Genomic DNA, 26,854 nt, shown 5'->3' on the forward strand with positions numbered 1-26,854 from the left:
AAATCCTAAAGAGAGAATCATTTTTGCCAAGTCTTGTCTTTAATCTTTTCAACCTCCATGCTCAAAAGCATACTTTATGCCTCAGGGAGGTTCCTTTTTAGTGTTCATTATCTCTTACCAGAAGAATTTTCAAGGAGCCGCTATCTTCAGTGAATTTTGAATTAGTCCAAGGATTGAATTGGCCCCAGGATATACAAAATCAAATTAAGCCTGAAGCTAACCTGGGCTTTTGAAAGTAAATACTCAATTTCTAGGGAAAATCAAGCATTTCAAGGTGCAAATATTAACATTTTCAGTAAGCCATACAGGTGTTTCTGATCTTCAGATTTTAGCTTCATTTCAAGAGGAGATTTCTGGAGTCGGTAAACTTAAATATATCCTGGAAAAGGAAAAGGAAAAGGAAGGTTAGACATTGAAAGGTCACAGATTAATTTGAAAGAAAAACCAGATAGGTTACCGCCCAGAAAAGAAACAGAAGTTATTTTGATTGTCTATCTCGGTCAACTATTGTTTTGGCATGAAGATTATACAAAAGGGTAGGCTAAAATATTTCAACTCTATATACCATTTTTAATTACAAAATTTGACTTCTTTGTCTTTTCTGCTGACTATCAAAACCCTCTGTTTGTAGTGAATATTTGTAAGTGGGTCTTAATTTAGACCTCTTTTGAGAATTACTCTTTTGACCTTTAAATCATAATTCTCAGACACATTTCAGATTTTGGTCATGGGGCTTGAAATGCTTCGTCGTCTTTCTCACTTAGGAAATTCGATCGTGAAATGGGCAAAAAAGGCAAAAAGTAAACAAATGGTCCTGTCCAGATGGGTGACCTTTGGGATAACAAGTGGGAACCAAATCTGTACCACTTTTCTGTTGATATCTTTTGTCATGCCTCTGCCAAGCACATGAGAGTTGTTCTGGGCGGCTGTGTGACCTTTAGGTCAATTGGTTATCACCTGGACTCTTGAGTCAGTAGAAAATGAAATAAAAGTCAGATTCATAATAATAGGATTAGATTAGTAGTAGTAGATTTACGTTGTTTTTCTTCATTTATCATTTATTCATAAATGTTTATTGTCACAATATCACCCCTACTCTTATTACTTAGTATTTTGCTTGAAAGTAGATCACTTCTTTGTTTAAATAAATCCACTTTTAAGAGAACATTTTCTTACTACCATCAACAGAAAACCAGTATCACTTGTCATGAACAGGAGGTAACATTTAAAAAGAAGTACCACGGAAAGAAAATGCTGTTATTTAAGGCTGAGTAATATCCTGTTGTGGCTGTATAAATGTCCTTTAGTGGACATTTAAGTTGTTTTCCTATCTTGGATGTTGTGAATAACGCCGCAGAAACACAGGCGTGTAAATATCCCTTTGAGGTCCTGCTTCATTTCCTTTGAATGTACACCCAAAAGTTGGATTTCTGGATCACCTGGTAGCTCCATTTTCAATTTTTTGAGGAACCTCCGTATTATTTCTCATAGCAGGTGCATCATTTTACATTCCCACTAATGATGCACAAAGCTTCCGTTTCTTATCTCTAGTGAGTAAAACAGTGCTTGACACAGAGTTAATGCTGAAGATAAATATATGAATGAATGAGTACATAAATAGTAAATAAATTAAACTTCTTGGTGAATGAATGGGTGCAGGGAAGATTCTGGAAGAGGGAGTGTGGTTCTCGGGCAGCTGTGTCTAAGCAGCTCCCTCCTTGATGCTGCCACACCTTGGCGAAGCGTTCGCGTTTTATCTGTGGATCTCCGCACAAAAAGCATCATTCGCGGGAAGCTGAGGGTGTACGACGTGTTCTCCGCATAGGGTGTGTCTTTTCTCCGTGAAAGAAAAATAAAATCTATAACTACAGAGGCTCAGGAGGGAATTCTGCTTAAAAGTTTTGAACTTGGCAGGAAATAACTTCTGGGTGATCTGAGACATAAGGAAATGACAGGAAATTCGTGCGGAAGGTGGACTGGAGTCACTGGGGGCACGGGTCCTGCGGGCCTGTCCTCTGTGAGCCGGTGCCGAGGTTCCGGCGCCCTCACCTCTGATGGTCAGCTACACTGTGTCTCCCCCGTTTAAAATACTGCTCGTATTACATCAGAATCTGAGACCTTACCAAACAAAAGGAATTTTTAGGGGCAAATGATTTCTTTGTAAAAGGAATATTAAAACAGTTCATCCTGCCCTGGTTTTCTCATTTACTAAATGGAGTGATTGTGGAAATAAATATGTCTTCTAAAAAGTTTTATGTACCTTATAAATGTATCTGCAAATGTTAATCCTCATAATTATCCTTTTTGCATGTATTTTAAGGAAGAATTAGAGTAGATTGCAGTTCTTTTGAAAATAAGGTGAGCATACATGCGTGCGTGCGTGCGTGCATGTGTGTGTACATGTGCTCACTGAGATGTAGTTCTGAGCTGGGGACTGAGACTGCTGCTTCAGAACTTGGTGGTCCTTCCACACGTGAAACATAACGCTGCCGGCTCCGCGTTCCCATCCAGTCGCCTCCCCTGAGCGGGGCTGTTGGGTTCCCTATCGTCTAAACCAATTTCCAGAATGGGTAATTGTGTTCTGACTCATGCAGTTCTCCCTACATGTCCTGACTCTTGCAGATGACTTATTCCTTCCTCTTTGCCCTTAATAGACGTGTAATGAAATGACATATTTCAAGGTCATTGCTGTGCTTCAGGCTAGGGTGGACTGCTCTTATATAATATCTCAGTAGAGGGTCAGAATAAAACCTAGGGCACTGCTGCCCTGCTTCCAGCCCCGTGAAAGGAAGGACGTCCTCAAATAGGAGATGACTTTCAGAGTAAAGGTTTTCTGTGCTGAACCTTTTCAGAGCCAGCCATTATTAATGTTTTGAACAGTGAAGAGCACGAGCTTTGGGGTCACTTTGCCTCATTCAGAACTCGTTTCTGCCATTTTTTAGCTGTGAACTTGGGCACATGAGTTTAACCTTTCTTATCCACCGTTTCTTCATCTGGAAAATACTGAAAATAATAGCAATTTCATAGGGTTTTTATGAAGATCAAATAAGACAGTCTATAACAAAATACTGAGCATGGAGCACATGTGTGCCTGGTGCGGGCTCAATAAACGCTGACTCTCAAATGATTGTTTTTCATTGATTTGGCTCATCAGTAAGTCACTGATAGGTGACTCAGGTCTCGCTGTGAGGAGGACAGATAAATGGATTAATTACAACAACAGATAATAGAACACAGCTTAATGCAGCGTGTACGGGAGCAGAAAGAGAGAACAGTTCATTCACGCTGAGGTCAGGGCAGCTTTCCCAGGGGAAGTGAACCTTGCAGGGAAAGTGAAATTTCCCTGGGGAGAAGAGGCAGGAGGGAGAGAGACGTTCTCCCTGAAGAAGCACCACACAAGTAAATTTGTGGGTGAGTTTCGTCTTCCGTTCATCAAGTCCGTGTAAATTCATTGAGTTCTCACTGTGTGACAATCTCTGTTAGATTCAAGGGGTGAAGTGGTGGGCAGAGGAAATACTGTTCTGCCCTGTGGAATGTTCCCTGCAGAGGTGGGACAGGCCCTGACCCACGGCCCACGTGGCCAGCCACCCAGGGCTGTGAGGGCAGAGGCGTCGCGGGGTCCCAGAGCCCTGAGACTTCAATCAGGCGGGGGTTGGGGGTGGCCCACTAGGGCTCTGCGGGTAACTGAGAGCCGAACTAAGACCCACAGGGCGAGTGGGAGTGGAGTAAGCAGAGAGTGGGGACGGCCAGGGGACAGGAGACGCAAGGTGCCTTCTGGGAACTCAGCATGGGGCTGAGACATAGGACGTGTGGGGAAGGGTTCAGGCAGGGGGCTGGGGAGAGCTGGAGGGAAGACCACAGAGGGCCGAAGTAATCATTCTCAGGATTTGGGCTTTTGTTCCGAGTGCCATCTTGGAAATGGAAGCCACTGAAGTGTTCTGTTTTATGCCCAGAAATGCTGCAATCAGCCTTGTGTTTTACAAAGATCATCTGGATGCTGTGTTTACAGTGAATTAATGGGGTTAGGATGGAGGTGGAGAGACCAGGAAGTAGCTGTGGCAAGATGACAGTGGCTTAGATGGAGCTGTTAGCACACACATAAATAAGCAAAAAACAAACGGTTGCATCTGGTGACTTCTAAGAGACTTGGTGTACTTGGGGAATGAGAGAAGTGTCACTCGCAAGTTTGATTTATCCAGCTCTGGGGCAACCCTGGTGTCTTAGTCTGTTGGGGCTGCTGTAACAAAAGCACTATAAACTGGGTCGCTTATAAACAGCAGGAATTTATTTCTGACAGTTCTGGAGGCTGGGTAGGCCAAAGGGCAAGTCGCAGGTTGATTCGGCGTCTGGTGGGAACTCACTTTCAAGGCATCTATTTGCTGTGGCCTCACAGGGCAGGAGGGACAGGGGAGCTCTCTGAGGTCTCTTTTGTGAGAGCATGAATCCCACTCACAGGAGCTCCACCCTCATGACCTCATGACCTCCCACAGGCTCCACCTCTTAATACCATCCCCTTAGAGAGAGGATTTCAACATAGGAACTTGGGGTGGCTGCAAACATTTGGTCCTTAGCAACTCTTAGGATATTTCATGCCGAGAAATTTGCATGATCTTGTCAGGAGAGCGAGTGGAGGTTAAGAGGCAGGGAAATGAAATGATCAGGTCAGTGTGTGCATGGAGGGTATTTATTTCTCTCACCTACATCCTGAGCCAGGCATTTATTGAATTTAGAGCAACAGAAGGGCAAAGTTTGAGGGGAGGCACATTCTTTGTTATAACACAAAAGAGAGATACTAAGATGGAACTAAACTTGTCAGAGTCAGAGTCATTTATCATGTAGACACTCTGCCCTGAAGCCACCTCAGCCTTCTGTCCTGCAGGACCCGAGTATCACACGCCTGGGACGCGGCAGGGGGCCTAGATGTAACTGAATGAGGGGTGGCCGTTTTGGAAACACAATAAGCCAATACCCTTTGTGGGAGAGGGGAAGGTGAGGAGAATGGCTAATGGGGAAAGCTTTCCCCTACTGATAGAAATGTTCTCAGACCCTAAAACAGTGGCACCATAACCACTGAGAAGCTAGGAGTAAGTCGGAGAGCCTGGAATACCACTTCACAAACCGACTCTCTCTGTTAGAACGTATGACTTGAACCCCTAGCAGAGGGGCATCTCTGAGAACCCTAACACTCTGATTATCAAAGAGTGAGGCAGTTGAGTTACGCATTGGACCGCCATTCCCTTCCCTTCCTCCAAGGAGGATGTGTTTAAGATGCTTACATTGGGAGTACCCTCAAGGGATGGAGTATCTGAAAGTCTGTCCACATTGACGGAGTTAGACATGAGGACTATGGGAGAGGCAGAGTTTGGGGGGAAGCAATAAAAAGACTAAAACAAGTTTCTCCGTCTGTGAAGTTTTGAGCCTGTGCCCCTGAATATGCTTCAAAAATCTAAAAAGGGGGAGGTAATTTGTTAACCTTCCTTGCTAGGCATCGCGGATGACACTGAAATAATCCGTGGCTTTTGAATCCGCACTCTTCCGTCAGGCTGTGTTCCCCGGGGACGTGCTCACCTTCTGTTCTTTCTGCACCTGCACTCCCTTCGATGGTGCCGACTGGGAGCTTTCATTCTGAAGCATCATCAAACTTGCAAATTGTTCCTTTTTTCAGGTTACCGAACTGAACAACGTGAAGAACGTAGCTCGATTGCCAAAAAGCACCAAGAAACACGCCATAGGGATTTATTTCAGTGATGACACCTCCAAGACCTTTGCTTGTGAATCAGGTTGGTCTGGGGCTGGGAGGGCTTGGGCTTTGAGCCTTAAAGCAGGCGCCGGGCGTGCACGTTAATCTTTGGACATTTCTGCAGATCTGGAAGCTGATGAGTGGTGCAAAGTGCTCCAGATGGAGTGCGTAGGGACGCGGATCAACGACATCAGCCTCGGAGAGCCTGACTTATTGGCCACTGGGGTTGAGAGAGAACAGAGTGGTATGTAAAGAAAATTCTCTCCTTCGCTCTTCTCTGAAACTGTTTTTGTCCCCATATAATGAAACAGACGTCTTTTCATTGTGTAAAAGTTTTGAACTTATAAAAATGTGTAAAGAAAGAGTAAAAAATAACCTTTTATTTCACCTAAAGCCTGTGTTAACGTTTCAGTGTATTTCTTTTATTAATATGTTTTCAGTGCATCATATGAATGTGTCTATATTAATAATAGCAGCTAGAAAGTATGGGGAAGCTGCTGGGTGCTGCTTTCTGTGGAAGATGCAGTAGATCATTTCATTTCCCCAGCAGCCCTGTGATATAAGTACTGTTACTTCCCCCCATTTTACAGATGAGGAAATTGAGCTTAGAAAAGTTAGGATCTTGCTCCAATTCCGGTAACTGGTGTTTGATTCCAGACTGTATTCCTGGGCCTGTATTTATAATGTGCAGATTTAATAGCACACATGGGTTTTTGTCTTGCCTATTTCACATCAAATTTTAGTGAACACTTTCCAGTGTTTTTAATAGAATCCAAACTTCATGAATATTTTGTCAAGTTTGAACCCACCCAAGTCTGTGATTTTTATTTTTTTTAAACTCTAACAGTTGAGCTAACTCTTGAATTCAATACTCAGCCTGGGAATCAATCATTATAAATAATGATGACCAAAATATTCATGAACATGTCAGCAAAAATCTGTATTGGTTTGCAATATGAGCTTGGAGGTGAGGAGTCACTTCTCTGTCTCCAAGTGACTGAGCCTTGTGATGGGATAGACTGGGTCCCAGAGTCACACTTCAGCCTCTTGACTTGATCTGTGAGGATATATCACAACCCAAGAGGCTACAGTTCACCTGGCTTGACTACAAACGTGGCAGAGGTGGAATTGTGCCGACCCTTTCCGTGGATTCACACTCCAGTACTTAGTAAAAAATGACCTCCCTCCCAACTGGAACTCTGTCTTCATGACGCATTTACAGGCTGTGATTATCCTGGATGCACGCCCTAATCCATCTCTGGGGAAGTGTTACTGACAAAGTCTTAGGAGTGCCGGCCAATTCAGGAGAGCCTCTTTGTAGATGGAGAAACTGAGCTGCAGTGAGGTTAAGTCATTTGCCAGGTCACACAACCGAGCTCTCCCTCTGCAGTTCACTCAATCAGGGTACTCTTGGGCTGAAGGGAGGCCCCCCTACTGCCCCACAGACAGATGCACATGAAGCCAAACATGAAGAGATGAACATGACAGGTTTTGATTTTTTTTTTTTTAACCTAGAGTGCTCAGATCAGCACTTACTTTTCACATTTTAGTTTTGGGAAGTTGTATGCTGATAGTGCTACCAACTGAATTCAAGAGTTGACTGTGCTTAGAAGTCACCTTTCTTATACCAATTTTCTGTGCCCCAGTTTCCTCTTCTGTCAAATAGGAGTAAGGATGCCACTGGTATATAACTACCAGGGATTATAATGCAACTCAGCTCTGTATTTTGAGGCTTTTTACGATACTAATTGTCTGACAAAGAAATTGTAACTAAAGTCGTCACTCTTACCACTTCTGATGTTATCCTTGGGAGAGACAGTTACAGAAGAACTTCCAAGCAAATAAATTAATAATGCTCTCTCTTACTTTTTGCTTAATGATGACAGTGTTTCCTACTTGTGCCAGCACTCTCCAGGGAGATATTTGCTCCACTAGGATATACTTTTAAAATAATAGTTACTAGAAAGTGGTGAATATTTGGTTATTGGAAGTTTGAAATCACTTAGGAAATTTGAAGAAGGGATGCATGAACACAACCTTGACCCTCCTGCTCGCTAAACTTAACTGAAAAATCAGTGGAAATTCTAATGACGTCCTTATTATAAAACAGTTAATTAAGAATACCAGATGTAAAATGATTATAAATCAATTAAAAATGTTAAAAAAAAAAAGAACACCAGTAATACTATTACTGCCACGCTGCTTCCTCAGACACAGGCAATCTACAGTCATGATAGATGAAAATGTGTTTGCTATAGTAATGCTATTTTTGTTCATAGTTCACTTAAAATTTTGACTCTGTAACTTCGTAAGTTAATGAATTTTCTGGAAACGTAACAGAAATACTACAACTGTATCTGTAGGGATGAAAATTCAGTTGCAGTAATAAACCAAGTACTTTATTTAGAGCAATCTTGGTTAAATTTTAACAATCATCCAAATAAGCAAAGGAATATTTTTTTCTGGTATTTGGCTAAAGAGAGCTCTTTGTTAAAACTAGCTCAAACTAGCTCAAATACAGCCACTGGAATTTTTCCAAACCGTTGGTCAGTTAAGTGCATAGTATTAATTTTGTTTAAATAATTTGGGGTAGAGTTGTATTCATTTAATTGTAATTTGATCGATATGACTTTAATATCATTGAACCATGCAACGATTATTTTGCACCTGCATCTATTGTGAACACAAAAATGTGGGTGTAATTAACAGGTACTTGGCATGAAAAATATTACTTTTAATGGTTTCATTATTTTAGTCTTTTACTGGCATACAGATTTTTTTATTATGCAAATTTTAAAATTCTGAAAATGATTTTTTGCTCATGTAAATAGTGTTGCATGTATGTTGACGACTAGCATGTGTCATTATTATGTTATTTAATAGGGTCTTCATTTAAAAACTCATTTTCTGGAACTGTTAATTTATGAGAAAGGTTTATCATCCTGAATATTCAACCAAAACGTAGAGTAAGAGCGTGAATTATTTTGAAATGCCTCTTTGTTCCTACAATGTCTTTGCTGTTTTATTCCTGGGGATTTTAGACTAACCTTCTGTTTTTCTCCCAGAGAGATTCAATGTGTATTTGATGCCATCTCCTAACTTAGATGTACATGGCGAATGTGCCTTGCAGATTACATATGAGCACATCTGTCTTTGGGACGTCCAGAATCCCAGAGTCAAACTCATCTCTTGGCCGCTAAGCGCCCTGCGGCGGTATGGACGAGATGCTGCTTGGTTCACTTTTGAGGCAGGGAGGTGAGTTGCATGACTGTTCTTCTACCTTTTTTTTTTTTCCAGGTTCACATCGTGTGAGACCTGGGTTTCCATAGGGGATCCAAGGTGAGGGCACTTTGGAAAGTGCTTGGAGGATGACTGTATGATGCTGGGCATGTTGTAAATATTGATATGTTCAACATGGCGGTCCTTCCCAGAGAGCGCTCGTGTTTCATGAATGTGTTAGGAATTTTCACTACGTGGTTTGAGTCCACACCACAGAGTGAAGCTGCAGTAGGCGCAGGAGCTGAAATATGTACCATTCGTAGGGTCATGCTGAACAGAGGCCAAATTCTTGGTGTTTGAAAGACTTCCCTATTGCTATTATGTCTATGTGTCCTCACTGAGCCGACCTCGGTCGGTTATTAACGTGAGGGGCCATTGACATTTTTCAATTGCAATTTATTAAATTCCATCTATTTTTCTCAGTGTAATGAATGACACTGATACTGGAGGAGGTTAATTCTACAGCTTGCTTCTTGCAGACCCAATAAATTGCTCTTGAAACCTTTCCTTTTTCCTTTTTGAAGTTAATTTTGAAGAGAGAAGATGGTGCCAATAATAATTGGGTTGATCACTAGCGACCAAGAGGTTAGTCTAATCAGTGTCTCATGTTCACCTTCTTCCCTCAGAATGTAGGCTTTTTTTTTTTTTTGAAGCACTGCAGATGAAATTTTATATTTTAGAATTTTAAGTGACTTAAACTTTAAGAAATGCGAGTCCTTCTGAATATGGCCTGACATTACATTAAAGTTGAAAAAAATCAATTTATGACTTAAATTTTTTAATTTTTTAAAAAATGGACAGTTATCCCTGACAGGAATACAATAACAGATAATAACAGAAGTTTTTAACACCTAAGACGCTGCTTCCCTGAATATGTACCAGTAATGCTCCAAATTAATCTGTTCACACGATTATAAATAAAGCCCAGCCATTAAAATTTGCTTTTCAGAAGTATGGTCCATGTGATGCTCCTACAGCTACCCTAGAAAGTGTTCACATTCTTCTCTCCTGTACAGCTCCTCTCTGGTCTATTTAAATTTTAAGTACCTGGAAATGGAAGTGCTGTAAACGCATCAGCGCGTCTCCCAGAGCCTGCAGTTTCTCACGTTAGCAAATACCACTTAACTCTTTAGTGCAGTGTTCTTCTGTTGTCAGAATCCCTTCCTTATTATCCTTACGGGAAAAATCTCTATAGAAAATTAAGAGTTTGTTTGTGAAGGTGGGATATTTCCCTGTTTGGGTCTCAGAAATTATTTATTATGTATCAGTTGTAACCAGTGGAATCTAGGTATTAAATGTGTTTTATAACAGAAAATAGACTTTCCCACTGACTGTGCCCCTTGGCCCATTCCCCACTGTATTTCACATTGATGTGCAGGAGAATTCTGCATTGATCAAGATGTTTGGGGCCTATTTGGGGCAGCATTTATTCCAGCATTAATATTTTTCAGTATTTCTTTGTTTCACTATGTTTGTAGGAAATAGTAATAGGAAAGGAGTATGTGTGGCTTTTTACTGTCACTTCTGAGGCTCAAATCTTAGTAAATGTTTGTAGTATCTTGTGAATATTTGAAACTTTTTTGAAATTATCTCAGTCTTCCAGGTTCTCATGTCACACATATCTTGCAAAAGTTCAACTTATTCACGTTGAAATCCAGTAGAACTGGTAAGGATCTAGATTATTTTTAAAACCTTGATTATTCTCCAAAGTGTGGTAGGAAACCGTAGAGAATTTTAAGCAGGTGTGCGTCTGTGTGTGTCTGTGTGTGTGTGTGTTGTGTAATCATGTTCATATTTTGTCAATAAGAGGGTAGAGGCAGCAGGTGTGGACGTGGGGAGGTACTGAGGTAGCTCAGGTGAAGGAGATGGTGGGTGAAAAGTGTGGGTATGTTGGAGACATGAATTTCAGAAATATTCCAATGGTCTTTGACCAAAAGCCATAAAGGGCTGACTTAGAAAACGAAAGAGTTTTAGTTTATGATTTTAGTCTTTTTTTGGTCTAACCTTTTGGGTATTTCGTCCAAGAGCTCCTGCAGTTAGGGGATTGTAATACCTTCAGTCAGTATCTCACAGTGTCATGTCTCAAAAACCGTAGGGACTTAGAAGATTTATCGAATTTGAGTAGCATCCTTATTCAGTGGCCATGCTTTGTGGGGCTGGTGCAGCCTTAAGTTTGAATGAAGGATCAGAAATGTCTTTCTAGGCTCTTACTAATCTCACAGCGTGGTGTAAGGGACTCTGGTTCAGGAATCGGAGCGACCCTGCCTTCTGACCTTTATTAGCTGTTGACCTTGGACAAGGTGTTTAACTTCCCTTGTAAGTTTATCTGTGTAATGACTTCCTTGCAGGTGGTTGTAGATAAAAACAGCAATGCATGTAGATTGTCTCGAAGGCGCTGGGTTTCCCTTATGTAGTAATTTGAGATTTCTATTATAATTACTTTGGGAGCAGGACTGTGTTTGCAGGATCCAGACAGTGTTGGATTCAAGGTAATATGACTGTTTTATATTTTGCCTGAAACTCAAATGAAGATGAATTTTTATAGTTACGATCAAGATGCTCAGGATAATAAGATCATTTGTGTTCCCCCAAGTGTGAAGGTTTCATATCTGCCTCGCTTTATTAGTGGAGATAATATTTTTTTCCTTGGCTATTTTTGAATGTGTGCAAAACAAGGCAGTTTCATATTAACTAAGATAATTTTCTCCCTGTCTCACATCGATAGATGCACAGGAGTTAAGTCGCTCTAGGCAAATGGTTTTCACGTATCCAACATGCGGTTGCAAAGATTTCACAACATTCCCCTCTAGAACGCAGGGAGTCTTCCCAAGGACCTTGGGCAAAGTTCTGCTCAGCTTTAGCTTCTGTTAGAGTTGGAGCTGAGTGTTTGTTACTCCTGCTGAATGGCCCCATTTTACCCCACCAAGATTGACAACGGGGCAGGTGTGATAAACTGGGCTGGGAGTTGGAGGAAATGGAATGGAATTATAGTTCTATCATATTCTGGCAGTGGGACCTTGAGTGAATGACCTAACTCTCTGAGCTTCCATTGGCCACCTCTAAAAGGGGTGTCATGTATTGTGTCTCTTACAAGATGGCCACGAAGATTAAATAAAGGAGCATGTACAAACACCTGGCATCATGCCTGGTGAGTAGTAGGCAGTTGTGTCAACCCAAAATGACACAAGCAGAAAAGACGTTCATTGGTTTTCAGAGGAGTAGGGATGGCTTCAGGCTTGGGTTGATTCAGAGTCCAAATAGTGACCCTAGATTTCATCTCTCAGTCCTGTTTCTTCTAGGTGGCTTCACTCTGGCTCCTCATGGGGCTTCCAGGCACTTTGAGATGTTCTCTCACCATCAGCCAATAGAAGGGAGAGCTATTCCTACTGTATGTTGACCATTAACACCCACTCTATGTCAGGCACTGCACTGACCAGTTTATGGAAAGCACACAGGACACAAATTGAATGGGGTTCTTCCAAAGCAGGAAGAGGGCACTGACATCATCAGAAGGCTTTTGAAGTTTAAAAAAACCTAGCAAAATGTGTCCAATACAGTACTTAATAGTTGCTGAAAGCTAAGAGGGTGAAGCAGCTGTCTGACTGTATTAGCGACACCACTCACAGTGGTGCTGAGATGCAGAACAGTGGTCAACTGGGGGTGATTCTGCTCCCAAGGGACATTTGCTGGTGTCTGGAGATATTTTTAATTGTCACAACGTACACTGCACAGAACCAGCCCCCGCAACAAAGAAGCATGACGTCCAGTTGTCCAGGTGAAGAACTCTGCGCTAGTAGGCATATCAACCATTGAAAACAGTGACTAATGTTTCTTGAGCCCTTAGGATGCAAAGTCACTGTGCTGAGCATGCTACACACATGGTCTCGTGTAAGCCATTTGCTGTCGTATAAACCAGAGAATATTATTGTTCTCACCTTAAAAGGAAACTTGGGCATCTGTGCGACTGATCCAAAGGCACGAGACCAGTGAGTGGTGGGTTCATGAGCACAGTCCGGTCTTGCTTCCAAACCTTGCAAATTTCCAGGAAGGCTAAGTGGCAGCATTCTACCAGGTTAGCCCGCTTCTTAATTAACTCTGCAGAGCTGAGGAAGAGAAGGCAGACTGCCTAACCAGAGCTCCCTACAGCCATTTTGGATGTGCACTCACGTGTTCGTTTTCTTAGTTTAATCCTGGAACCTCCCGTTTTTTTCTTTTAGTTTTTAGTGCCGGTGCATACGGGGCTGTTTGTCTCTCCTGGGCGGCGGTATCATGATCAAAGGTCATTAGAATCTTCTAGATGCTGTTCCTCCCCCTCTGCCCCAATGTAGGCAAATCTGATCGTATCTCTATTTTTTTTTCTTGAAGAAATCCAGGGTTGAAATATAAGCGTTTTAATAAAGTACAGTTGCACAATTAATTGCCACTCGTTGCCCCTGGAGATAAGGAACAATTAGCTTACTTTGGCGCCAGGTGGGAGGAGAGAAGAGACATAGTGCTTATTTTATTTCAGGTTTTTCTAGTCTTTTATTTGGTTCTTTCCACTTAGAAACCCTGAAACCTCAGTGAAGCATCAGACTGGTAGGGGCTCTGATTTTTTTCTACGAAGATCCAACTGACAAGAAGTTCTAACCGTAGCAACATCCCCCACGGAACTATTCTTGAAACGTTATTGTTTGAAGCCGGGTGGCAGGTGTCCAGTGCGTTTCCTTGTTAATTTTACAGCTGGCTGCCGAGTTAGCACGCTTCAGTGTCAGGCTCCACCCTACCTCCTGACTGATTTAAATTAATACCCTGGGTTTAGCACCTGCAGGAGTGAGGGACGCTCAGGTGACATTTGGCAGAAGGGGCTGAATAATTATGACACATGAGCGCCTCTCTTTACCAGCCGCAGAATGTCTCTCTTGTGTTTCTGACATGGTTTTAAGAGAAACTTTTAGGTATGCGAAGAGTATGTGAAAATTGACATTGCATGTACAAATTCTTTTCCTTAAATGGAATGCACAAATTGGTGGGAAAAAAATTTTATTTTGGATGTAAAGCCATCTGAACGGTCTTGGAAAAGAAATCATTTGTTTCTTGTGCCTGTCACTCTAAAAACAAGCCTAATGGGTGAAGTAACTTCATTGGAGAAGAAAATTGTATCTTCCTCCAGTTGATGAGTTTACAGGTGAAAGGATCATTATTCTAAATAAATCTTTGGATATTCTCTATTTATTTTCTTCATTCTAAGCTACATAATAATTCCTCATTTGTAAATATTTTATAGAGCATATATTCATTCCTCATTAAAGGACTGAAAGCAAATTAACAAATAAAATGTGCTCCATTCTCCCCTTTGTGGTGAACAGAGAAATTTGAATACAAATGCAATATAGATCTCCACACAAGCTTGCTCAGAAGGGGTGAAATTCTCTTCTTTGAAAGAAAACAGAAACTATACGGTTGTGCCATTTATATGGCCATTCATTCTTCATTAGCATTTATCTACAAAATAATTTTAATTATAAAAGTATGAGACATGATAAATATTCCGTGAGTGGAGGCACGTGTGAAATCAGAAGGAAGAGCCCCGTTTCTCCTCCACAGATAACCTCTTTAATCATCGTCTTTAATAGATCTTTTATTAATGTGCGTCTGTGCTCAGCCAGACTCCGTGCTAGGTGTGGGGGCTGGGAACATATACAAGACAAGGCCACATCATGAAAAGCTTGGCTGGGTCCCTTCTACCTCTGAGTGTCTGTGATTTTAGCATGTGAGATCCCTAAAGGAATTTGGCTTTTAGTCTTAGACAGGGAGCCACGAGCGGCTGTGTAGAGTTGAACGACTGCAAAGTTTGAAGGAACAGCCCCCGAGACTTTTCTCACTTCTGACACCAGTTGCAAGTTCAAGGGTTCCTACACCACCTAAGGTTCAATAATTTGCTAGAATGATTCAGGGTTCACTGAAAGCTATGAAAGTCACAGTTAAAGTTTGTTACAGAGAAGGATACAGATTAATACCAGCCAGGAGGAGAGGTGCATGGGGTGGAGACCAGAGAAGCAGGCGACGTGGAGCTTCTGTTAGCCTCTCCCCATGGGGCCAGGACAGCGTTGCTTCCGTCGTTTTGATCTGTGACAACATTCAGGAGTATTGCCAGCCAGGGAAGCTCTCTCCCGAGCCACAATGTTCAGAATTTTCATCAGGGCTCCATCACATGCAGGGCTGATTGGGTCATTGATTGCCCACAGGAATGACCTCACTATCCAGGTCCACTGATACCATGTGACCCAAAGACCACCCTAAATCATGTGGTTACTCTTTGATTCCATTCACATTTGTTTAAGAGGAAAAAACATGAGCTGATGAAAAATATTAAATAGGTGGCACAGAGACCTGACAGACAAAAGCTGTGTGTGAATGACTGGTGTTCACAGAGCTGCCGGGGTTCGGAAGCCTGGGCGACACATCCTGTAACGTCTCATGTTGATTCCTTATCCCGCCCCACTGGTTGCAGGAAAGACAGGCAAACAGCCTCAGCTGACAGCCTAGACTGGTCTGGTCTGCAGCCAATACAGACGTACACACACGCGCACACACACGCACGTGCGCATGCAGCACTAGCAGAGTCGGGGCCACCTGATCTCAAGTTGAGACCACCCAGGCAGCAATGCCGGTGGTGGGAGCACACAGGACAAGGCAGACCCACAAGTGCAGGGTGCACTGCTTACCCCCACCTGAGTGCAGTCAGCAGCGAGGCAACCTTTCCCTGAATCCAGAAGCTGCCTGTGTTTGCAGCCTGTTTACCACTGAAGCTCGAGTCAGGTGTTCCTCATCCCCTCGTTCTCGGTCCGTTCCAGTGATTCTCAGCTGGGGGCATTCGGCCACCGGGGGAACATTTATTAACATCTGAAGACATTTTTGGTTGTCGCAGCTAAAGGCTGCTGCTAGCATCCAGTGGGTAGACACCAGAGATGCTGCTAAGCTTCCTCCTATGCCCAAGGCACCCCCACAACCAAGGATGATTGGCCGTATTTAATTGTGCATGTCCATTGTGCCAGTGGAGGGAACCCCTGTTCTCCATGACAAGCTCCTTACAGCCCCCTCCTCAGGTTCTTTTTCAGGATACTACTAGATCCCATGTGGTTAAGCGTCTTCTTCACTTCATTTTGTTTCTGTGTGTGCTTTCCTTTGTCATCGCTGTGGCCACAGGAGGGGGAGATTGCCTTCATTTGTTCACCTCCCTTTCACAGACAAAAGAATGTAAATGTTGTGTAGTTTTTTGCTCCTAATTTTGTGTCCCTCTCTGCATGGTGCTTCTGATGTATTTCTCCCATGTTTTCAGCTTAGTCATTTTTTTGCTATCTAAGGCAAGCCCGCTTTCTTCCCAAATACGCCTTTCCTTTCTTCATTGCTCCTCTGACCCATGCGGCTCATTCCACCATTAGATTCTTTTTGAATCCATTCACCCATGTAGATCTTGTCTAACCAGGTAAATTGTAAACTCTTCAGAGAAAAAGCCCATGTCTTCACCTTTGTTTGCTTCCATCGCAGCCGCTATTGTGATTTGCCTAATGTTAGTCTGACAAGTCCCGTTCTTTCAATTATATAGTTGTAAATGTAAAAATCAATACAGATCTAATAACTGCTTTTACAGGAATAGAGAGAAGAAAAGAATATTTTAAATATACATGTTGAAAATAAGATACATCCTGTGTTTAGTGATGTCCAAATACTCTACACACACACATATACACCATGTACCCAAGCGCATGTGCAAAATACATCTTGAAAGTGAGGAATTATGAAGTTGATTTGCTTTCTGATTTTATGAGTTTATTGGTACTGTCCCCCATGAAGTAATTTATATTGGCCTTCATAATTTCAATTCCAGTCGTATTTTTCTTTTTTAAAAAAATTTATTGAAGTATAGTGAGTTATAATGTGTCAATTTCTGGTGTACAGCAGAAGGTTTCAGTCACACATCTACATACATATGTTCGTTTTTGTATTCTTTTCCATTAAAGCTTACTACAAGGTGTTGACTATAGTTCCCTGTGCTATACAGAAGAAATTTGTTTTTTATCTTTTTTTTATATATAGTAGTTAATATTTGCAAATCTCATCCATTTGTATTTTTCTAATAAAATACGTTGGTGTGGAATGTCATTGGCACAGGGAGGGAGCAAAGAGTCTAAAGGTGGGCATTCAGTGCCTGTGGGATCTGTTGCCTCCATCCAGGTGGTGATGTGGAGACAGTGAAGGGCACCGTCTCAGAGCAGTCGTGGTTCAGGGCACGGGGCAGACCCTCCTCCCGCCCTCTCTCCAGCGTGTTGCAGTCTCTCCATTTTGTCCCACCGCAGGACGCACCACGGGCAGGGTTTCTTCCTGCTTTCTCTTCCAAACCACCCCCCTCCCCATGGCGGTTCAGTGAGTCCTCAGTTTAGATAGAATTTGCTCTAGGAAGCCTGGGCCAGGTCCCCAGTTACTCCTTTCCCAGCCCCGCCTGCTGCGTCCCATCTCGTCTGCAGTATTTATTGGACACCAAATACAGGCCAAGGCCTGTTCTGGGCGCTGGTGGGAAAGCTGTGAATCAATCAGAGAGAAACCTCTGTCTATGTGGCGCTTACATTCCAGGGGAATATTGGAAATGCGCCTTATTTGAGGATTTATTTTGTGTGCCCTACATATCCTATCAAATACTTTCAAGAAATCTAGATGACAATTACTGTCTTTATATTCATTTTACAAATGGAAATGCAGGTGTGGGGAGGTTAAATCATATGTCACCAGGCCGCAAAGCTGGTAAGGGGCAATGCCCGCGGGGCAGCCTGGAGCCCGAGTCTGTACCTTAACCAAGCCTCTTAGTCCGCGCTGCCTTGATACACGTTTATCGTCTGCGTGAGTGAACGACTTGCCCAATACTTCCTGAGTTCTTGGTCTTCTTAGGGATTCTTAACCAATGGCATCACCCATGGTTTGCAGTGACTGGCATATCACTTAGGTAAAGAAATACTGAGAAATTCAAAACTATAGGTCCATTTATATGAGCGTATTGTTCTAATATCTGGCTCCCTGTCTTCACCAAGTACATAGGAAAGGTCAAGTTAAACTCCTTATTTTGCTTTCTCTGGGTTTCTGTCCCTGGTTTCTGTTAGCGTAGGGCCGGAAGGAAAGAGTCTTGGGGCATTCGGGGTGGTTTTGGATACTGTCTAAAATGACCACGTTAAAAGCCAGTGGGTAAAGAGAAAACAAGGGATCGGGACCATTAAATGTCAAAACTTGGGTGTTTGCGAGTCTGTGATGGGTGAACCCATTACACGTCTTCGCCCCGTGCTGTCTTTTCTCCGGAGATGCTAAGCAGACGTTGCTGAATTAGGTTATGTAAGACCATTACCCTGTTTGATGTGCTTTCTTTTTACTGCCTTTCTTTTCCTTTTTTCTTTCTTTTTTTCCCCCCTATTTTCTTCTTACTTGCCTTGGGAAGTTGGCCTATTATATTATTTTGCCAAAGGCCTCTTGTAACATTTTTAATGGGTTGTAAAACTGCTTATGAAACAGTTGCAAACAAATCTATTGGGTTGGGGCCTGGGGATGAAAGAAATAAAAGAACTCGTGGGTAGAGGTTAGAAGAGACCCTATGGAAGGGCATCTGGGGTCAATTATTGTTCACTACCCACGCTTTCTGGGCCGCGCTGTCTCACCGAAGGGCACATGCCTTTGAACAGTGTGGATGAAAGTCCCAGCAGGGCAAACCAACGGCCTCATCTCCATTCTATTTAAAGCTCTTTAGTGCATTTTTGTCTCTTTAATGCAAACTGGTGGCCTCCTGGCGTTCTGGCCCCCATTACTTAAAAAAAAGGTAAAAGTTACCAACATTAAAAATTCAGGTTATTTCATATAAAAGTCAAGATCTCTGGTTTCTCGTCAACAATCAGAAGTGTGGCCATACTGGGCTTGTGTTTCCCCGTGTAAGTGCCTGACCGGGGCTGACTGGTGGCTGATGGTCATTAGCTGCAGGCTCTCTGTGTGTCTCTGAGCCTCTTTACCGTTCATGTCTTTTGTCTAAATCCTGATGGAACAGGTTGTGACTCCTGGTCCTTTTTGTAAGTGGTAAGTTGTAAGTGGTGTGTGTGTGTGCGCACGCGCGTGTGTGAATGTGCGTGTCTCTCCGATCTTAGATGAAGGCAAGGGAGGCCTGTACTTTCAAGAAGAGTACCTGCTTCTGTAACTATCTTGATTTCATTTGGTTTTTTTTTTATTTCATTTGTTTTTGATCACAATAATTACTTAGAGATTCAAATGTCATTAAAAAAGATTGTGGATTCATTATGTTAATCAAACGCAGACACTGGATAAAAGTGATTCTCAAAGAGTAGGTCTCACCGATGAGTGGGTTATAACATACATTAAGCAGTTCACCACTGGTATTAAAAATAGAATAGAAAATATCAACGTTTTATAAGCTGATGATAGATAGGCAGATAGCTACACGGTACCTAGATGATAGAGAAATAGATGGACAGACACACTGGGTCACAGTCTGAACTGTATTGATTACTGTGGGTTGCAGTTAGAAGCATTTTAAAAGCTACTAGATTATCAAATTTGAGAAGCAGTCACAGGGTTTGCTATGAATCAGTCATCCTACAGATGTTGCTGAGTAACAGGTAGCTTCATCCTGTCTGGAACCAAGGTTAGCATCTAGGTAAGTAAATAAATAACGACCTCCGGCCGAGAGGAAACAGAAGACCACTTGCTCTTGCAGAATTGATTGACGGGTTTTCCTCTTAACAAATTATATTTTTATATTTGATGGAAAAAAAGAGTTGTGAAAAACTCAAGATCTTGCAGAATTAGGTGCCAAGTAGTAGAATCAAATCCGTATGGTGGATCAGATGAAGAGGGGATCGCAGTGAGGGCGGGGGTATTTTAAGAAATCTTCAGGAAGGAAATGGGACTTGAGTTTTAGTTTTTAGTTTTTATTTCTTCGTTGGATTAGAACGACTTACTAGTTAAAATCACACGATCAACCTCATAAGCTATTCTTCATAATAGCTTGTTGACGGAGCCTTCCAGTTTTTCTCTTTCTTCTTACATTAATTTTGACCAATTAGTGTACACTGTGCAGTATATGCTGAAAAGTGCCATATGGCCGTGGTATTAGGCCAACTGTGGAACATTAGATAAGGATAAATCTTCCTTTTGCATTGCATTAATTGCAGAGACCAGAATAGATAAAATAATTAACAGTAGTCTGAGCTGAAAATTTGTTTGGTGTCCATTGCTGTGTTAAAAAGTTTAGACATGAACCTCTACATGTGAACAGAACTCGGGCAGTAAGGCCAGTGTTCAGCTTTTCAGCAAGAGATTCTGAGGTGGAAGGACTGGAATTAGGTATTAGAACAATTAAGTCATTGTTAATAATTAAATAGTTTAATAATAATTAAATATTGATCTTTAAAACAAACAAAAACAACCTCTTAGTTTACTGTTGATACGCATTATGTATCAAAATTAGAACTTTAAAAAATATCCTTTAAAAATTATCCTTGATGAGTTTGTCCAAGTTCTTTAAAAATGCTGAGAATAATTAAAATATATTTGGTAATCATACATAATTGGTAGTTAAAACACATTTATTTGGTTCTTGCCTAATTATGTGTACCAGTCTTCCCTTATTAATAGAATTCATTTCTGTTTGTTAAACAGTCTGAGGTGGAAATGATCCTCCTTTTCGTCCTTAACATTAATGATGAACCCCATATAGATCTCCTTGAGTAGCTTCTCTCATGTTCCGCACATTAACTCAGAATGGTTATGTTCATTGTCCATTAAAAAAAACTCTGAGCTGCGCTTGGTTCACCACAATGAGTGAAAGCTGAGGTGAAGTTTGATCTATGATTTTGGAAATGAAATAATTCTTAAAGCCCTCGTCTGTAAGGGTGGTTAGAACAGAATCTGAGAGTCCTAGGATCCTTCCACCTCTGCGCTGAGTGGCACAGTTAGTGATGCGTTTTCTGACTTGTGGACTGTGATGGGAGGGTAGTTGTGCAGGGGTCCTGTATGAGAGTCGTACGGGAAATAGAGGGATACTGGGAATCAAGAAATAGCTTTGTGTTAACCTTCTATGACAAAACCTTCACGACGAGAAATGCTGGGCCCTATTTTGGCTTAGAGTGATTGCTTCCCTGCCCATATTAATAACAGTTCCTCGAACATTTTGATTCTGGCCAACTTTGTTTCGCACATGGGAACAGGAATCCCAATCTCATACAAAATAAATGAGCCTAGGCTCGTGGAATAGTCTAGGCTCTCAGTGCACTGAACTTGCGGGAGCTGACTCTCACGAGCTGCCTGTCTTTGTTTTCACAGGATGTGTGAGACTGGTGAAGGGCTGTTTATCTTTCAAACGCGAGATGGGGAGGCCATCTACCAGAAGGTCCACTCTGCTGCCTTGGCCATCGCTGAGCAGCACGAGCGCCTGCTCCAGAGCGTGAAAAATTCAATGGTACGTTTGGAATTGCTCGCTCACGACCCATCTGCGCCGCTATAGGATGCAGGCGTGGAATCTGCGCTGCAGACGTGGTCAGTATCCCTGGGGGCAGGTGGTTTTCTCCTGTGCTGAGCAGTGTATTGCTTGGACTAAATGTCATCCTTGGGAAGCCCAGAGCGGCCAGTGGGTAACACGGAGACACACGCCCCTCATCATTTCTTACCTACTTGTGCCTCAGTTGTTACGTGTGTGTCTTAATCAGAGTGGGCTCCTACAGCAAAATGCCATAGACTGAGCGATTTATAAAAAAAACAAAGTTACTTCTCACTGGGAGGCTGGGAAGTCCAAGGTCAAGGTGCCGGCAGATTCTGATGGGACCCGCTTCCTGGGTCGTAGATGGCTATCTTTTCTCTGTGTCTCACAGGGCAGAAGGGGTGAGAGGTCTCTCTGGGTCTCTTTCATAGGAACACTAATGCCGTTCATGAGGGCCCCACCCTCACAACCTAAGCACCTCCCATAGGCCCCACCTTCTAATATCATCGCCTTGGGGGTTAAGATTTGAACATATGAATATGAAAGTGGGGAACATGGCATTCAGCCTCTTGCAGTGTGTATGTATGTCCATTAGAGTCAATGGGATGTGTACGGACATCTATGCACACAGCTGTGTGGATTATCTACCAATATTTATGTATTTATAACTGTATCAGAAGTTATAATTTCAAACATCAGTAAGGGTCAGAGAGAAAGTGTAAGCGAGAGAAGAGAGCTAAGGGGAAACTGGGGTGAAATGTCAAAAGCTCAGGATCGGACAGCTGTTGACATGAGATTGTGGTTCCCATGTAAGAGAGCTCTTGATTTTTTTTCCACTGAAGTCAAGAATTTGAATCTGTGCATAATATCCTCCAGTTTGTAACTGTTGGAAATTAATTGCAGTTGAAATCAACAAGAAAACAGTGAACAGTTTGTGGGACAAAGATAACCTATCTGTAGGTCTCCCTCCTGCCCACCGCCATGCATTTGCCATCACTGGTGGATAAACCTTCACAGTCATCAATGTCTAATGACACCACAAGCACAGAGACGCATGAGCAGATATAAACGCTGTCTCGGAACACCTACTGTGTCCATTGCATGGTGCTGGGGACTGTGAGTTTTACAGAGAATTATGATTCACGAGTTTCTTCTTTAAAAAGAATGAATTCACAAAAATCTGAGATGAATGCACAACAGTTAAGTAATGCAAATCATATGCTGTGGCTGCAAACCCATGCATAGAGATTCACTTCTGGAATGAAATCTGCAAACCCAAGAGGAACCGGGCTGGCATGGTCAGATTTGGGCATTTGGAAAATTTATGATTTAACCATGTAGGGTGGTTGGATTTAAAGAGGGGGAGAAGCATGCCAGCAATATGATCTATCCCAAAGCAGCTCTAGATTATTCCCAAATGACTTGTGCACACAACGCTCTGGGATTTTAGAGCAGGGATCAGCAAAACTTTCTGTAAAGGGCAAGACAGTAAATATTTTAGGCTTTGCAACTCTTTAATTCTGCTTTTTAGAGCAAAAGCAAGCATAAGTAACATGGAATCGATGAACACTGAAATTCACATTTCATGTAATTTTCACATATTAAGAAATATTCTTCTTCTTTTGATTTTTTTTCCCCAATCATTTAAAAAATTTTTTTTTCTGAATTAATGTAGTCCTGGTATCCATTTCCTTGTATGCTTCCCAGTTCTGGATCTTGCAGTAAAGATAGATAAATCCATGGAGGGATGGATGGGTGAGTAGATAGAGAGATATAAATATAGATATAAAGTAGAACTCAAGTCATTTTGAACTTACAGGGCAGCATGCCATTGCATTAAAGTTGTGAGCCACACACACATCCCATTAGATGCCTTTAAACATCTGAAGTTTTAAGATTACCTTTTTATAAAGCCATCAATTAGCATAAATTATTATGTGCTTGAAAGGCAAGTTCTGCAGGCACACATTTTTCCATTTACAACCTTCTCATTACTTCCACTAAAAATTAATCAGGAATATGAGTAATTTGTTCACATCATCCCTTTGCAAATTTAACTGCAGTATAATGTTGTTTGCTTTTAATTTGCTGTATTCTTAACAAGCTCTATCAAATGAATGTGATTTTTAAAGTGAAAACATCCTGTTTTAGATGGAAATGAGTAAGCTTCAAAATGGGATCTGAATCTCAAGGACGTTAAACTGGGGATGGTGAAACGCTTGAAATCAGTGTACTTGAATCAATCTCTGATGAGGGGAGAGAAGAGACGCTGTGCTAAAATGAAGCAAGTGGAGATACTGCTGTTGGCCCACACTCCCTAAGCGGTGGTTTTGAGTTACTGGGAGTGGATCCACGCAGGTCTGGCTGGAGTCTCAACTAGGAATCACCTTCATGCTGCCACGGGCTTGCGTCTCTGAGATGGTCAGGGTCATCAGTGGAGAACCGTGGTGAAGCTAATCTCATTGTTAGGAAGCCCTAATCCACTGTTAGCTGTCACTGTTGTAAAAGCTTTCAAGATAGAATGCATCGTCGTGGGACTCATGACAGTTTGATGTTACAGCCTTGAGTGAATTGGTTTGGATGAGACTCACGGCCCTGAATCTCGGAAGTCATAAAGAAGAGGCTTGTGATTAGAATAATAATAATAATTATTACTACTATTACTACTACTACTACTACTACTACTACTATTATTATTATTATTATTATTATTATTATCATCATCATCATCATCATCATCACTGTGATCGGCTGAATAATGGCTCCCTAGAGCTCTTCCACATCTTAATCCCTGGAACCTGTGAAGATTACCTTGTGTGGCAGAAGGGACTTCGCAGATGTGATTAAGTTAAAGCTCTTGAGATGGGAGATTGTCCTGGACCATCCAGGTGGGCCAAGTGTCATCACAAGGGTCCTCGGAAGGAGGAAACAGGAGGAGTCAGAGCCAGATGGGAGGTAATGAGACAGTGGAAGCAGAGGGACAGACAGAGAGAGATTGGAGGAGTCTGCAGATAGTTTTGAAAGTAGAAGAGGGAGATATGACCCCAAGGATGTGGGTGACCTCTAGAAGCTGGGAAAAGTAAGGACACGGATTCTACCCTGAAACTCCCAAAAGGAACCAGCCCTGCTGGCGCCTTGACTTCATTAGCCCAGTGAACCTGATTTCAGACTTCTGGCCTCCGGAGCTGGAAGAGAATACATTTGTGTCATTTTAAGTCCCCACATTGTGGTAGTTTGTTACAACAGCCACAGGTAACTAATACAATAACAGTATCGGTAATATTGAGTCTTTACTCTGTAACAGACAGTATTTTGACTTCATGTGTACATTCTAACCCTCACAACGACCCTTGGATGGAAGGCACAGTGCCACCGGCTTGGAAGGACCAGAGCTCGAATTTGGAGCAGGCGTGCTGGGGTAACCCCCACCTTACACTTTATCTCGAAGTCAAGCCCTGAAACATGTTTATTTTTCTTTCTTCTTCTTCTTCTTTTTTTTTTTTTTTGTCCTGTGTGAGATCAGCTCACTGCTCTTCTAAAAATTCCAAATTAATGTCCAGCATTTAAAACTTAGGAGGCCTCACATAAAACTCAAATTTCTGTATTATCTTGAAAAGCAAAAAAGTCACTCTGATCTCACATCCCCACGTGGCAACCATCAGAAACGCCCCAGAGTGCCTTCCTTCTTTGGGTAGAATGGGGATCTTCAGGTTTCCGCAGTCCCTGCCGCTCTCTGTTCTCACGCACCAGACGGTCCCTCTCTGGGCATTCGCTACCCAGGCTTTGGCCAAGTGATGTCCTGCCTACATTTCTACCTGTATTCGTTTTATGTTGCTGTGTAACGAAGTGCCACAAACTATGCATCATAAAACAACACACATTTATTTAAAACCTCATAGTTGCCGTGGGTCAGGGGGGTTGGCAGGGCTTACCCAGGCCCCCTGCTTCAGGTTCTCACAAGGCTGAGATGCTCGGGCCTCACGGAAGGTGAGGCTGGGGACCCACCCACTCACAAGCTCACGGTGGTTATTGGTGGAGTTTACCACCTTGGGGCTGTAGGATCAAGGACCTCAGTTTCTTGTTGGCCGTTGGATGGAGGCCATCCTTAGCTCCCAGAGGCCACCCTCAGTTCCTTGCCACGTGGGCCTTCCCAACACAGCCACTTACTTCATCAAAGCCAGCAAGAAAGACTCTCCCTGCAAAATGGGGGCCACGGTCCTATGGACTCCAGTCATGGACGTGACATCTCACCACCATGTCATAGGCTGTTGGTTGAAAGCAGATCACAAGTCCTTCCCACGGGCAGGGGAGGGGATCACACGAGGGTGTGCACACCTGGAGGAGGGGACCACGGGGGCCTCCTTAGTGTCTGCCCCCACACCGTGCAGACTTCTGGAATAATACTTATCTAGTGCTTTGATTTTACTGTTTAAATATGTTTCCTACCTGATGGTGTTTTGCTAATAGTGCTGTTTATGTGTGAAGCCCCTGCCATATGCCAGGCTCTTGAGTAAGAACGACCACCGCCACTTATCAAGCCGCTTTCCTGGCTTCTTCTTGAATCACTGCCATATCTCTGAGGTAGATTCATTCATTCGTCCTCATTCAAACATGTTCATGGGGGACCTGATACGCTGTGTTGTGTGCCCTAGGCTGCAGGGGTACCTGACAGGTGAAGCCCATGCTCCCACGGGGCTTGCAGTTCAAGGGAGTTCATGACCCTTGGCCTGGAAGGAGTCACTGTCCAGCTCTTGAAGATGCTAAAACAGATGCTCAGAGTGGTTACGTCACTTGCCTGCAGCCTTGGAGCTCATTACTGTTGAAGCCAGGAACTCAGGTTGCTTTTATCCTAAACCTCTTCACTCCCTAGAAGGGTTTTAAAGCCCTTATATTTCTCTAATATCCGCACGGAGAACTGTCTTCACATTTTCAAATTACCTGGAATAGCAAAGTACCTTTCAGAAATACGTATCAACTTAGAGTGTGTCTAAGAAAATTCCTGTTACAAGAAATCCTGTTTCCTTTGGTAGCCATCTTCTGTCTGCTAAGTCTTCTCCCCACCTGCTCCCTTTTTAACTCTGTGCATTATTAAGAATTCACTCTGAAGAGGGTGTAGAGAGGGTGGGGTGGGCCCGCGGTGTGAGGGGAAGGACTCTGTCGCATGAGATGGGCGGCAGGGGCCGGTTTGCTCAGGAGTCGCCGCTGCCCGGCTGCGGAAGCTGCAGGGAAAGTCATTACCCGGGACACTTTGGGACTCCCCTGAGCACACAGCTATTTTTACCAGCTTGGAGATCAGTGTCTATGACAAAGTCTAATTTTGGAACAAGGAG

The 26,854-nt window shown here is 42.6% G+C and overlaps 1 protein-coding gene across 2 annotated transcripts in view; it reads left to right on the forward strand.

Annotated features, from left to right (window-relative positions):
- DOK5 (docking protein 5) overlaps window positions 1–26,854 on the forward strand; it is a 127,642-nt gene that overhangs the window by 77,477 nt on the left and 23,311 nt on the right. For both annotated transcript variants that reach the window (XM_072944455.1, XM_006206644.4), the window contains exons 3-6: window positions 5,666–5,780; window positions 5,865–5,984; window positions 8,806–8,995; window positions 21,371–21,506. In XM_072944455.1, coding sequence (XP_072800556.1) covers window positions 5,666–5,780; window positions 5,865–5,984; window positions 8,806–8,995; window positions 21,371–21,506 — 561 coding nt within the window. The remainder of the gene's footprint in view (window positions 1–5,665; window positions 5,781–5,864; window positions 5,985–8,805; window positions 8,996–21,370; window positions 21,507–26,854) is intronic.

The sequence above is a fragment of the Vicugna pacos genome, chromosome 19, assembly GCF_048564905.1.
Source record: "Vicugna pacos chromosome 19, VicPac4, whole genome shotgun sequence".
NCBI lineage: Eukaryota > Metazoa > Chordata > Mammalia > Artiodactyla > Camelidae > Vicugna > Vicugna pacos.